The 15168-nt window shown below is 46.7% G+C and overlaps 1 protein-coding gene across 2 annotated transcripts in view; it reads left to right on the top strand.

The window, feature by feature from the left end:
- The window catches only part of CRYL1 (crystallin lambda 1), a 141995-nt gene that overhangs the window by 119768 nt on the left and 7059 nt on the right, over positions 1 to 15168 (top strand). For both annotated transcript variants that reach the window (XM_070520370.1, XM_014837169.3), the window contains exon 6: positions 14724 to 14829. In XM_070520370.1, the coding sequence (XP_070376471.1) occupies positions 14724 to 14829 (106 nt within the window). The remainder of the gene's footprint in view (positions 1 to 14723; positions 14830 to 15168) is intronic.

The following is a 15168-nucleotide window of genomic DNA, read 5'->3' as shown; positions in this document are numbered from 1 at the left end:
TAAAAACTGAAAATTTTATATACTTTAACTTCAAAAGATGCAAAAATTTTGCAGTTTCTCTTTCCAAGGCATCCGCTTTCTGGGGTGGGTTTCACGTGTGGGCTGAAGCCCCCGAGGGTGAGCCTGATGCGGTGAGCAGGAGCCCCTGCTCGAGGGCTCACCAGGGGTGCTGCTGGTTCCTTCCTTTCAGGAAAGTTGAAATTTGGCAGAGCCCTTTGTCTTTGACCCAGGCTAGGGCTGGGTGCTTTCAGGGAGGGAAATGTCCAGGGTGAGTAGGTTCCAGAGCACTGGGGGTCTTGTGGACCCACGGCCTCTGTCCTGGCTTCTGGAGTGCTGGGTCAGTGCGCAGGTCGAGGCATGCCGTGCCCTGCTGTCTGTGTGTACGCTGCTCTGCACAAGTCTGATCCCAGTGTGTGTGTCCAGGGGTCTTACCCCTAAGTTAGGGCTTGAGGTGGTGTGCGACGGACAGGGCACCTGGCCAGAAGGACCGCTTGTGTTTCCACCCAGCTATGGCGGTGTCTTGATGCGGGGGGCCAGAGAGCAGAAGGAGCTACTTTGCCACTTGCCGACTCTGCTGATAGGGTGGGTTACGTTGGTTGGTTTTCTCGTGTTGAACCAGCCTTGCATATCTGGAATAAATCCCACTTGGTTGTGGTGTGTAATTCTTTTTAGACATTGCTGGATTCAATTTGCTTATGTTTTGTTGAAAATTTTTTGTGTCTAAGTTCAGAAGAAATATTGGTCCTGTAGTTTTCTTTTTCTTTCTCTCTTTTTTTTTTACTATCTTTGTTTGACATATCAAGGTAATACTGCATTGATATCAAGCAAATAATACATCAGATGAGTTGGAAAGTTTTCCCTCCTCGTCTGTTTTCTGGAAGAGATGGTACAACCGTTGTTAATTCTTCTTTAAATGTTTGGTAGAATTCTCCAGTGAAACCACTTGAGCCTGTAGAGTTCTTTTTCTGGAGGTTTTTAATCACAAATTCAACTTCTTTGGTGGTTATAGCACCGTTCAGGTGGTCTGTTTGATCTTGGTTGAGGTTTGGTGGTGTGTGGTTTTTGAGGAGTTGGTCCGTTTCTTCTGGGTTGTCGAGTTGATGGGCGCAAAGCTGTCTGCAGTGCTCCCTTACTCTCTCGTGGCTGCAGGGTCTGTAGTGAGAGCCCTGGTTTCACTCCAGGTAGGGTAATTTGTGTCTGCTCTCTTTTTGTCTTTGTCAGTCTTACTAGAGGTTTATCACTCTTACTGATTTTTTTGAAGAAGCAACTTTTTGTTTCATTGATTCTTCTCTGTAGTTTTCCTGTTTTCAGTTTCACTCACATCTCTGGAGGGCATATGTTTTAACACTTGGAGCCAAGCATAAAAGAGAAATTCTAAGAAAGGTAGGACAGGGAGTGGTGGGGAGGCTCCTGTCCAGGCCTGTCAGCTGTCGGGGCTCGAGAAGGGGGAGCCACGCCACAGGCATCATTTCTAGGTCAGAAAGAGAAAGTGGTGGGAATAGGATGCGTCTTGTCTTCACTGCCTACTAGGCCACCAACACACAGTCTTGTCATTGCCTGTGACCTTGTCTGTCCCCACACAGCCCTGTAAGCTCTGTAAGGGCAAAGACTGGAGCAAGATGGGCACCCAGATGCAGAGGGAACGAGGGAGCTGGGTTCTATTTTATTGTCTCCCAGGCGCTCACTCCATTTTTTCCCTTCCAGTTTGGCTTCAGACTTGGGACAGAGCAGCCTCATAGGCTTGGAAATCCCAGATGGATGAGTCTGGCTGCGGTCTTGAAGCCTGAGATTAGGTCACCAGGTGACAGGATCCTGTTGGCCAGGAATGTTATTTTAAGTTGATATCCTTAAGCTAATGAGCACAATAAGGGAAGTCGTATTGTGATGATAAACTCATGCCCCGACAATAGCTGAGCTTGTACTGCCCTACCAAGGCAGGGGAGGGGAGGGGTGGAGGGGAGCAGGAGTGAGTCATGGAGCCGCCCGCAGACTCCCGCCCTGTGGAAGTGCGTTGGTGGGAGTGAGCTTGGAAACCGCTGACCTCAGGTTTTTCGTCTTCCCAGCAGTGTAATGGCTAAGCTGGATTTCTCTTCCTTGGGCCCTAAGCTGCAGAAATTCCATTGTTGACTCTTTTCGTGGAGGGTGTGGCCTATGGAATCTGGACAGGACCCTTTGAGACGCCAGAGCTTTGTTGCTGAGCTTTGTTTCATACACGAATGCCAACTGTTCTGAGGAATTGTTTCAGTTAATAAAGTGTATCTCAAAGATCATGGAGTAAAATTAACAGAGGAAGCTTTTTGTGGTAAACTCATTCAAGGGTTTCTGTTGAATGTGATTTATGAGTCTAACAGGAATTAGGAGCCAGCACAGGAACCACCTCGAATCGTTTCCTCATCAGTAACTTCAGTTTGTATAAGCTTTCAAAGTTTATAAAGTACTTTCCTTTACATGTCTCATGATTCGCAGATATTTTCAGATCATCCAGTCTTAAAACCATGAGAGGCACATTGTTATTTTTGCCTTTACAAGTTAAGACACTTGCCGGAGAGTTTCAGTGGTGGGATCCATGTCCTGCAGTCCGGTGGGACTCACACCTGGGCCGCCCCTGTACTTCAGCATCTGCATTCGTCAGTGGAGGTGATGGAGGACCTCTTTCTCATCGAAGTATGATGAGGATTGGATGGGGTTGTGAATGTAAAGGGCTTAGAACATGCCTGGCATATAGTAATGCATTAGTAAATGTTATGGATTATAATGATGATAGTGACAGTGATGTTTTCTGGATCTCTGAAACCAGTGTTCTTTTTTGTGATGTGGCAGTTGTCACCAGTGAGTTAGCTCTGAACTGAAATGCTCATGTTCTGTCTACACGGGTGAAACCCAAAGCCGTGGACCGCAGCAGGGGCCTCACCGGATAGCTTGGTAGACATGCAGCATCTCAGGTCCCTCCAGACCTGCAGAAGCAGGCTCTACATTTTAACCCCCAGGAGATTCATATGCACATTATAGTTGGAGAAGTCCTAGCTTATATAACTCCCTGGTGAAGCCTTGGCCTCAAAGTTTTGATGTATTGTATTTCATCTGTTCTAAGATAAACTTTTTTGTTGTTGTTGTTTTTTACAGTTTAACATCTTAGTTTTATTGGCAGCATGTTTTCTTCCTTAATGGAGCATTAAATACTAGTTTAACTTTCAATTGATGGAGTCTTAATTCCAATGAGATGCAGTATATTCTACTGTCTTTTTTATTTGGCTTTTCTCCTTCCGTGTTCTTCTGTCCCTTGTGTGTATGTCTCTTGCTTCTGACTCTTTGTTTCTGACTCAGGCTCATGATAGAAAGTGTGCAGCTCCAGCCAGCTTCTGCTTAGTGGAAAGACTCTCACATGGTCACTCTATGGCCGTAATTTCCAGTCCTACTTTTATGACACTGAATACCTTTGGTTATCCCCAAAAAGATGTGAAAATTGATCAATAAATGATTTAATTCACTTTTAATGAAAACACAAACACATCAGAATAAACGCATGTGAGGTTGTCACTGCCCCGACGGTGAGTCGCTAATCCAAGTCAAAGCTGGCCTCACCTGTGTCCCCCTGGACTTGTGTGGAGATGGACACCCAGACAGTGTCTTCCTTGTCATGCTGGCCACTTAGCATTGGCCATCCTCATCTAGACGTTTCATTCCTGGACCAGGAATGCAAGTTGTGATCAGGTTTTCCTCTTATTAGTCATGGGCCTATGTGAACAGAAGTGGGCCCCACCAGGGGGAACAGCCAGAAACAAGCAAGCTCGTTGTACTTGAGCGGCTGTGTGTGTGTCCCCCTGCCTGCAGCACTGTGGACCACGTGCTTTTGTGCAACATGCTCTTGGTCTTGTGTTGTCGCGTAGGCGAACGAGCCACCTGCCGCATCATGAATTGCTGCACTCAGATTAGAATGTACAGCAAGCGCCTTTACAGGATGGGAGGTGCAAAGGGGAACCGATCGGGTGAACGTATTTTAGGGGGGAAAGATAGCCTAAAATGTTAAAATTCACTACTGTGACTACCTCTTAAATTTCGCCCACATGTGCTGTGGTCACATGGAGGCTGGCGGTTATTTGACTACTTCTCTCCTTTCATAAACCAGTATTAGCAGGGATCCAGTTCTCCAAGTTCACATTAATCTCCAGGAAGTTTCCTTCTCGCGCATCCAGTGTTCTGAGAAGGAGGCGTCTCAGACGGTAAGCTGCCTGCGTGGCCCGTCCTTTTCTAATAGTCTGGGGAGGCCCTGTCATTTCACTGATGGCGTTTTCCGTGAATGTCACCCTGAGTAGGTTCCCGGTGGCTGAGTAAGTACATCATCTGCCAAATACTCAGACTTCCACTGGAAGAAAACAGTGCAAAATGGGCAGTGAGGATGAAAAGAAGCCAATAGAGAAAAGCAGGCTAAGTCACCAGTCTTGCCGGCTTTAGGGTCAAGGAAAGCAACAGCAGTCTGTGGCTTGAGAGGCTTGACAAGAGAAAGCATGTTGAAAGTACTTGCTTACAAGGCAGCTGGAAGGTGGGGTTACTTTAGAAGTTTAGAGAGAAGATGTTGGAAACACCATCGACTGCTTCAGGCTATGGCTAACCTGGAATGTGTCGCAGAGAAAAAAGCTGAGGCTTGAGTAAAATATTACGGTACAGACACTGGCGACATCTGTGTACTTGGCAAGAAGAGTCATGTAGAACGATGGGCCAGGACGTACAGGGAGGTTAAAGGAGCCAAGTAAGCCCCAGGCTCTTGCACTCCACACCTCACCCTCAGCTGTAGGATTTTCTACATTTTGTGTATTTTAAAATTTAAACTTTGAAGTTTAGATTTTTCTTTTAGTTAAAGAAATAATGTATAGAGCGTCCGAGTGAATCTCCTCGTGATTGGAAAGAACTAGCCTGCAGCAGCGCTGCTCACTGAGCTCTGCGAATCCCTGAGCCTCACATCCTCCCAGAAATGATGGCTTCGTCTTCCATTCCAGGCCTGGGCCTCACTCTAGGGTCCAGCCAAGGGTGGTTCTCCCTGCTTCTCACGGCACTGCAGGAGGCCTGTTTCCTCTCGCTCCCCTCCAGGGTCCCTCCAGGCCCTTGCCTGCCTTGCGGTCTGTCTTTCCTTCTTTTGTGTTCATCTGCTCCCGTTCCAGGTACAGTGGACAGGGAGTCTCCCTACTTCCCATCTCCAGTGTGCCCTAGGCTATGATGCCCTTCTCTTTCCTTTCTCATCAGGTCAAAATTCACCCAGCAAAACTTTTTTTAAAACATTTTTCTGCCATTTCTGCGTTATTTATGCTACCTTCTGTAAATAAAACCCAGATGCTGGTGTTGGTGAGTTTGAGGGAATTGTCTCCCACGCCTCCGGCGCCCACAGCCCGTTCCTCTTTCTGCCTCACCCACACCCCCGGGCCCATTGTCCCAGCGTCCGCCTCACCTCTCTCTTTGTTGCCTTCCAAAGCCTGAGTTTGTCTGTGGCAGCAAGTTCATCACCAGAGGACATCAGAGAGTTCTCTTGGCTCTAACTCCTCTCGCCTTTTCACCCCATGAAGTTTACCAAAGACTGTCATGGATCCATTGTGACCACCATTTTCCTTAGCTCCATCCTACTCCTCAGTGCAGCGACTGAGCTAGCACATCTGGGGACTGCAGGGCCTTTGGAACGGATGTGGCACCTCCTTCACCAGGGCCATCCTCCAGAGTAATTGAGGCCTGTTTTCTTGTTGGCTTTAAATTCAGAGAGCTTCTTATCAATGGCCTTCTGTTCAGAGGTGCCAGGAGAGGGTGATGCTTTTCATCTACAGGGCAGTGCTGAAAGGACACTAAGGGTCTTGGCATTTGAAGAAGTCCCAGAACTATATCAGAACCCATAGCCATGACTCAGCAAGTGTTTAAGGTCTAGACTGACCACTGGGGGAGGATCGAATTGAGTAGAGGCCATTTATAGGCAACATATAGTCGGCTGTCTGGTTGGGAAGACTCAGTCTGGTTGTGACTTGAGATACGTTATGATGCGCGTGGCCCACTGTGGGGATGTGGGTTAGAGCAGTGTATGGCTCTTCCAGAAAGGCTGGTGGCTTTGTGCAAAAACAGTGTCTGAGCGTGTTTACATAGCTCTCCCTACTTCACGCCAGAACCGAGAGGCGCGTGCCTCCTGTGCTTGGAGCTTCGCCCCTCGCGGCTCTGCTGAGGCTGCCTTTCCCTTGACGGGCAGCTTGGGCCCGGCTGCAGCGCACACTGTAGAAGCCTCATTCGTTGTGCTGGTTTCTCTCCAGAGCAGTCCAGTGAAGCGGAAGCCACTGCAGAAACTGGAGTTCTCTTCTTTCTGAAAACTTTATTTGCTGGCTGGGAATTATTGTTAATTAGAACTCCTTCTAGTAGCGATTGTCTCTAAGAAGTAGACCCTTTTTATAATAGTACTTATTATTTTATGGGAGTTTACTTTCTGAGGAGCGACACTGTTGAACAACAAAACCCTACTGAAAGGAGAAATGCTGCTGATTTCTATTTCAGAGACACCTCCAGCCCCATTAACAGACAAGAGTAATGAAAACATCAACCATATACTCAACTGGAAGAAACCTGTTTGGCATGCCTGGGATCACTTCAATGGTGTTTAAAGTAAAAGCTTCTATCGCTGGTATTCTAATAACTCCAAAAAAAACTAAACAAAAATGCTATTATCCAACACCTGACTACTAATCGTCACCAACAGGTAATCCATCAGTGAGTGTAAGTGATAGATTTCAGTCTGCTCGTGTGAGTTGAAGAGCTAACAGGGAGGGGCAGTGGGCCCCTGAAACAGAGGATAGAAGGAGGGAAGGGTGCCCCTGGGAAGAGGCAGAGAGGGAGGCTGCAGGTGCCAGCTCATACTGTGCAGCCTGTTGCCTGGCCTTCTCTGCCTTCCATGAGGTGCAGGCAGAAGCTGGGCGTGAGCCGGCGTGTGACCCGGGGCCACAGAGGCATGAAGCTCCGCCGGTGGGGCGGGCAGAGATGGGGCTGTGCTGTGCTTCTGTTTTGGAGTAGTGATTTATACGCTTTGGTTCAAACCTCTTTGTAAGAAACTATTCCCAGAGGACCTCCTCACCCCCCAACCCTGGCCCCAGTTAAGGTATCACCGCCCTTGCTGAATAATAGTACACATATTCACATTTGCACAGAAGGGTAGGTTCTTTTTGCTTTGTTTGTTTTTAAGGTCAAGCCCTTTCCTTTTCTCCAGACTCTATGATACTGTTGCTTTTCTCCCCGAAAGCATTGTCTTAAACACAGCATCCTAAGAAAAAAACATACCAGTGTGTTACCACTCGGGCCTAAAGAGCTCTGGACCATCCCTCATATTAGGACACAGTCTTTCCTTTGCCTTTTTTGTTTGTTAAAAGCTTTATTCTAAGGGATATCCAGGGCCAGCCTGGTGGCGCAGCAGTTAAGTTTGCATGCCCCGCTTCAGCGGCACGGGCTTCACAGGTTCGGATCCCGGGTGCAGACCTGTGCACCACTTATCAAGCCATGCTGTGGTGGCATCCTGCATACAAAACAGAGCAAGACTGGCACAGACGTTAGCTCAGTGACAATCTTCCTTACCCCACAAAGAAAAAAATATCCAAAGGGAAAAATACTAGTTATGTTTCCCCTACCCTAAGTCAAACTGCTTTTATTTTTCTGTGTTCCTGTCTGATCTCCAGTAACAATACTTTCCTCAAATGTTTACTCATTTTTAATGGCTTCATGATATTTGATTTAGTTGATCTTTTTTAAAAAATCGAATCTTTCCATATTGTGGATTGTTTTAAGGTGGTTTCAAGTTTTCTGCCATTATAATGCCTCAGTGAGCCTCTTTGCACATTAGTCTCTTCTTCTGGAGTCTTTTCATGGACGAGTTCCTGGCAGTGGGATTGCTGTGTCAGAGAGGGGGGACATTTTTACGACTTGATAGTTGTAGCCAGAATACCTTCAAGAATGCCTTCAGAGGAGTCGACCACATCTCTTGCCATCAGTGGTGTGCGTGGGCTTTTTTCCCAGCTGCCTCAGTGGTGCCGTCCCCCTCACACTTCTCATTTCCTTCCCCCTGAGCGTCCTCTCAGGAGACTCTGGCAGTAGGTGTTTTATGGGTATGATTCAGTGTCCTGTTGCATCAGTTAAATGTGTTCAATAGCTCTTCTACGAGTTAGCAAGATTTGCTCAAGTCATTCTGCAGGAATGTTTGTACCCCGCTTCCAAGAAAGCTTGTCAGTGTTGGCGAGAGGCCGAGCAGCTCACAGACCTGACCACAAGTCTTTGAGTGATGCTGGGCAGCTTTAGCAGTCTTTTCTTTTTTACTTATTGAAGTCTTGTGTTTGCCTCACCTTTTCCCTGGAAGGAAGCATGGGTGGGGGTAGTCGGATCAGGTCTTTCTCACTCTTGCTTTGGAGCCAGTTTCATAGTGTATGTAGGAGAAGTGACGCTTGGTGAGGAGCATAGAAAACAAGAACATATAAGTATATATAAATATATAAATGGAGGAAGCTCACTCATGGTGCAAGTTAGTTCTTGTGAGAAAGACCATGAATCATCACCATAGCTCCTAATTCAAACTTCAGTGTCTGTAACTCTGTTACTCTCTGTACCATGCATAAGGGCTCCAAGGTTGGATGTTTCTAAAAGGCCAGTACCCTCACTTGTACTTGAGTTATTTATACACCAGTGATTATTCTCATCAAGTCCATCCTTGACACATCTTTGGAGATGAGGAACTCGCTGAAATTTAAGTTTATTCCATCCTTGCCCTAACCAGAGCCCGAGGTGCACTCTCTTTCGGTAACCCCTTCTCCTTGGCCTGACTGGAGTGATACCAAACACGTCCAGGGTCTCCTTCATGCCCTTGGATGTTGCATTTCATTCTCTGACTTTTACCTAAGATGAAACTTTTTCTGGCCCCCTTTTCTCAGTTAAGATGATAGATTGATGCCCAAGCCCCTCTGGTTGGGGGTGCAGAAGGATTTGATGTGACCGAGTCCAGATTCCTGGGGAGCAAGTCTGCGTTCCTGGTGGTGATGGCAGTGACAAAATTAAAGCAGGATTTGTGCAAGGAAAACTTGAAAATTCAGAACCAAGTGTGGTGAAAAGTAGAGCAAAACAACATAGAAGAAGATCAAAATCTGGAGATTAGTAAAAAAGGAACTAGACAAGGAGAGATGCGTGAAGAAAAATGAGAAAAGTAAATGAAAATGAAAGCATGCAAAAAATACATGAATTGAATAAGAAAGCTTAATATGAGAATGGGATGATTAGAGAGAAGAAAAAATAATTCTATATGGCAGGTAATCAGTAGAGGAAATAGTCACAGAGTTTCATTCAACAAATACTGCATCCCCAAACTATGTGAGACACTCCTCCCCAGCGCCCCCACTGCCTCTCCCTGTCTGTGTCTCTCCAAAGGACCAGATCAAGTACCACTGCATCCACTGATTTTTTGCCTATTGTCAATCATTCCATGTATCCTCTTTCCTTCCCTTCCTCCTGCACAAGGCGCCGGATCCAGGATACCTGAGGGTCAAGACCACGCTTTGGACTTCTGCTCTATCCCCTATGAGAGCTGCCTTGGCTAGGCTAGAGCGCCCAGTCATTCAGGCAAACACAGGCTAGATGTTGCTGTAAAGGTATTTCATAGATGTGATTAGTACCAATAATCAGTTGACGTTAAGTAAAGGAAGTTATTCTTAATAATCGATTCAAAGGCTGTAAGAGCAGAACTGAGGTTTCAAACTGCCATCAGCTCCTGCCCTGGATTTCAGTCTTGCCAGAGCCCACAATCACTAGGCCAATTCCTTCATATACGTCTGTTTACGTATATATAACCTACTGGTGCTGTCTCTCCCTAGGAGCCTGACTGATATATCCTCAAAGCTTTAATTGTGCTTAAAAGTTTGTATCACCGTCATTGAATACTTTATTACTGTCTTGCATTTGCTCCTTACTCATGGATGGCACTCTTATGCAACCCCCTCCCCAGACTGGGCGTTTACTCCTGGCATGGCAGGTGCAGGGCGTATGCCCAGGCCATGAGTGTGTGTTGGTTGATTGTGGTAAGTCTTAGATTTTAACTAAAGGAAGTAGAGGCAAGAAGTTTTCAGTAAAGGCGATTCCTTCCCACTCTAGCGGGGCTCTCCTCACCCAGTGATTTTTCAGGACATGATGCAAACCAGGTTTTGAACTAATAGTGGTCGTAGTATCTGCTGCTTTTTATAGGTTTTAGGAATCTTTTAACCACTTGGGGCTTTTCTTTGTATGTGTGACTTGAGAATTTTACCACAAGATAGAGGAAGTCCTGATAGCTTTACTGACTAATGTTCATTGAACCACAGACACGCTGGAGTGGGTTAGGCTTTCAGTCTTCAAACAAGTGTGCAGAGAACTGTCTATTTCTGAGGAATCATTTATCAGATCAGTGTATTCAACTCAAGCACTCGTTTCTGCTTTGTACGCCGCCTTGGTTATTTATTCTAATTATTATTGATAATATCAACAGTTAGGCCATCGATGTCCCTCAAGCTCTGTGTGGAGTGGAGCTCAATAGCAAAATTAAGCAACTTGAGCTTCACAATATCCTACACATGAATCTTCAGTTCAGTGCTGAGTGCATGAGGGACAAACTCAAGTGTTTGCCTCAGTGACGTGAAATCAGTGAGCCTCAGCTCAGTTGCTTAGGGCCATTTCTATTCTCCAGACTTAGCTTCTGGGTAACAACTCAAGCTTAGAGAAATCTACGTCAGAAAATCTAAATGGTGCAGAAAGAAGGAGTTAGGCAGAGAGGATATTAAAACTTTTTCCCTGGGGCCGGCCCCGTGACCAAGTGGTTAAGTTCGCACGCTCTGCCTCAGCAGCCCAGGGTTTCGCAGGTTCAGATCCTGGGCGTAGACATGGCGCTGCTCATCAGGCCACGCTGAGGCAGCATCCCACATGCCACAACTAGAAGGACCCATGACTAAAATATACAACTATGTACTGTGGGGATTTGGGGAGAAAAAGCAAAAGAAAAAAAAAAGATTGGCAACAGTTGTTAGCTCAGGTACCAATCTTTAAAAAAAAAAACTTTTTCCCTTTCCCAACTTGTTCAATGAATGAATAGTAACTGATAAAAATAGACAGCCTTTCTAGGGGTGAAATAGGAAAGAGAAAACGGCATTGGAGAATTGGGAGAAAGTGTGCTCCTCTCCTACATGATGACGTGGTGTGGAGAATCTCCCTAAGGCTTTGGGTAGTTGGGGGTCAGTGGAAGGTCACGTGATACTTACAATCAAAGATTAACTCCTCTTGGGGGTATTTTGAAATCCTTTTGAAGTCAGCTCTAAAAGTGCTGAACACAATTAGAGAAGAGAAGAGCCCAGGCAAACAGCACTGTAGGTACAGGCTGGCTTCCACGTTTGCGTCCTTCACAGCTTGAACTCTGTAATGAAAACCGCAGGCTGTTTGGAATGTTGACCTGGAGACCAAGGATAAGGGAGAGTCTGCAGGGCCTGCCTGGCTGCCTTTCACAGCATTCCGGAGCCCACAGGGTGCAGGAATGCCACAGCTAATGCCTTTCGACCGCTTGGAGAGAGGACCAGAAGCCACCCTTCCTGTCCCAAGAGCTTGGTGAGGAGAGAGAGGAAGGCAGGAATGCCCTGTGGTTTAATCGTCGGTTTGTTGATAGTTCTGGGCATTACTGTGGACTTTCTGTATACAGTCACGTGTTGCTTAACAATGGGGATGGGTTCTGAGAAATGTGTCAGAGATTTTGTGGTTGTGCGAACGTCGTTTGTGCAGTACACAAACCTAGATGGTATAGCCTACTACATACCTATGCTATATAGTACCAATCATACGGGACCACCATTGCATATGTGGTCTGTTATTGACCAAAATATCGTTATATAGTGCATGGTTGTATTATTTTCTCCTTGTTGCTGCCTGCCTCCATTACAGCTATGCTATCAGAAGTGAAGGGAGGTGAAACTTGTCAGCATTTGAGTAAATTGAATAAATTGACTTGCTCTTGGTCCAAATGAACTCTTGGTAGGATGATTTAGAACTAATAGGAGACCCAGGGAGATACCATGATGGCCTACCAGATTAGCAAAACTTTGCAAGCGTGACACCATCAAGTGCTGGAGAGGATGTGGAGCGAGGGGAGCTCATACACTGCTGGAGGCAGTGAACCTGGGTACCTCCACTTTGGAAAGCAGCTTAGCATTGTCTAATGAAGTTGAAGACGTAGGTGCTCCAGCACAACATTTCCACCCTTGGACACGTGCCCCAGGAGCCATGAACAAGAATGTTCTGGCAGTCCGGTTTATAGTAGCTGCAAACTAGAAACAACCCAAATGTTCATGAACAGTAAGATGGATAAATGAACTGTGATTTTTATACCTCAACGAGGATGGACAAACTACAGCTACACGCAACATAGGTAAAAGCATACGGTCACAAAAGAATGCACAGTGTGGGGCCAGCTCACTGGTGCAGTGGTTAAGTGCGCATGTTCTGCTTTGGCGTCCCAGGGTTTGCCGGTTCGGATCCCGGGTTGGGAGATGGCACTGCTTGGCAAGCCACGCTGTGGTGGGCCTCCCACATATAAAGAAGAGGAAGATGGGCACGGATGTTAGCTCAGGGCCAATCTTCCTCAGCAAAAAGAGGAGGATTTGTGGTACATGTTAGCTCAGGGCTAATCTTCCTTTAAAAAAAAAAAAGAATGCACAGTGTGATTCCATTTCGAAGAATAAAAACAGGCAAAAAGCAAACTCCCTTGTTTAGGAATGTAAATCCTAAATGTAAATAAGTGGATGGCAAATCCAAAAGTAAAGAAATGGTGATTATAAAAGTCAGGATGTTTTGCCTCTAGGAAGGAGGGGAGTATACAGGGGGGAGGTGGGCACGTTGGCGGTTTAGGGGAGGGGGTTGCCTTGTAATTATTCTCTAAACCGTGTGGGTATGCTTAGTACACATCATTGTTTCTCTCTCACACACACAAACAAAACTAGATGGAAAATGGTTCTTTTAAACAAAGTTTCTCAGTCATGCTAAATCGTACTAGCCCTTTGGAGGTGACTCTGTTTTCTTGGTTCTTTGGCTCCATCCCCTTCCTGGTCTCTCACCCCCAGGTCACCATGGGGTGGTCCAAACACCCACATGGACCTCAGAAGACTGGTGTTTCTCCCTCAGCAGCTAGGTTGCAGGTGGCGGTTGGGTTAGAAATCCTCCTTCTCCCTCAGCCTTGATGACTGAAGTCTGAAGTAGAGAAGTCACAGTGGCCCTGGAGGAGGAGGTATACCAGGGGGCGCTCTAGTCTCCAGTTCCTCAGCATGGAGGGCCTGGTGCAGACCTCCCAGGGCCACCTGGAGGGCAGAGGGGCTCCTCCCTGTTGGCCACGGGGCCACAGTGAAGCACTCTGATGAGAGATTTCCTACCTCACACAGCTGTCTTCTCAACTAGGACCACAGACAGCCCTTTCAAGGAGAGGGAGAGGATCTGCCCTGTAACCCAGAGTGAAAGAGGCCGTGTAGGGGTAGCTGCCTGTTGGGGCCTGTTCATGGGAGCTGGGTGGATGCACAGCGTGTGGAGGTGCCCTTGCGGGTAGGGACAGATCTGAGATTTCCACAGCAGAGCACTTCGTCTTCCGCCACAGGACTCCGGTCACCTGGGGCCTACTGCTGAGGGCTGGCAGGGGCCACCAAGGCCACCAGTGGAAGAGGTGTCAGCCATGGCAGCCATACTTAGTGGCTTCTCATGGAAGGCGGCGGCCTGGCTGCCGGGCAGGAGCCAGCTCTCTCCCCACAGCACTCTATTTGTGAAAGAAGCCACTCAGGAAATGAGAACTGGAGAGTTCACAGTAAATCTACCAGTCTGACCAGTGACGACTTAGGGAAGATATGGTGTGGGTTTCCCCTGTGTCTGCCTTCCTGACGGTTGAAAAGCCCAAGGTGAAAATATCCCCAGGTGGAGAGTGAGCTGGCAGTGAAGTGCCAGATTATGCAAATATTTACTGGTGCGTCCCTGCTCATCTCAAAAGCTAGAGGCTGTATAAGAAACAGGTTCTGTGACACGCATGGCCAATTTGACATCTAACCTAAATGCATAACAGCTTGCCTCTTGCTTTGCAGTTCACGGAAGATTCTAGGGCCCCACCTTTGCAAACAAACACACAGTTCTAAGCTGCATTTCATCAAAGAATATCATTTTTTACAAACTCATTAAAAGCTGAACAAGGCTGGGCTTGCAGGCAGGCAAAGCCTGGAGAGCAACTTTCCACTTCTTTTGATGGCTCCAGTCTTATTGCCCCAGATCTTAGGCAAATATGTAGAAAAATCCTTCCTGCCCTTTTCCTCCATGCCCCATTCTTACTTCTTCTCCCTCCCTTTATCCTCTCCCTTTCTCCAAAGCTGTGAGTGATACGTAGGTTGTAGGGTAGAGAAGGGAAGCCAGTGGAGGTGGGCACAGCAGGTAGAGGGAATTCACTTCAAGCCCATGTTGATTACAGCCCAGGTGGAAAAAGTGAATAGGTGTTTGGCCGTTTCATAAAATGTTCTTTTTTCAGGATCCATTTATATTATTATAGTTTTGTCATGCAAAATTAGATGACAGTACTATTATAGTGCTTTAGAGAGTGTTTTGGGATCCTGCTCTAAGGAAGTTAGGATGAAAGAGATGGTAATGAAATTGTCTTTCCAGAGAATTCATCTATGTGCTGCCCCATTTTCTCCATTTAGGAAGGAATAGTGTCTCCGAGCGACCTTGACCTTGTCATGTCAGATGGCCTGGGCATGCGGTATGCATTCATCGGACCCCTGGAAACAATGCATCTCAATGCCGAAGGTATGCTTTGGTTCCATCGGGGCTAAGATGGGAATTCTGTGCTGTTTAGTGTTTTCACGGGTTTTATAAACGGTCAGTTTTTGCCTTTTCTTACAACTGAGTAGAAACAGTATCATATGTAGGAGACAGTGGCCAGCCCTGTAATTCACAGAGAGGGGCTGGGATGGGTCACTGTGTCCTGAGATGTAAATCCATGAACATGAGGGCTCCGTGTGGCAAAGAGCACTCAGGTCAGAAGGAAAAGAAAGAGATGGGTGATGTTACGGAGACTTTGCCACATATCATCCAGCCCGATAGGAGATAAAGTTGCATTTTCCTGAGAAAGGTGGTAAAATTATG

The sequence above is a fragment of the Equus asinus genome, chromosome 11, assembly GCF_041296235.1.
Source record: "Equus asinus isolate D_3611 breed Donkey chromosome 11, EquAss-T2T_v2, whole genome shotgun sequence".
Classification (NCBI taxonomy): Eukaryota; Metazoa; Chordata; class Mammalia; order Perissodactyla; family Equidae; genus Equus; species Equus asinus.
Note: the sequence above shows the minus strand (reverse complement) of the source record. Positions and strands in the feature narration are given on the sequence as shown.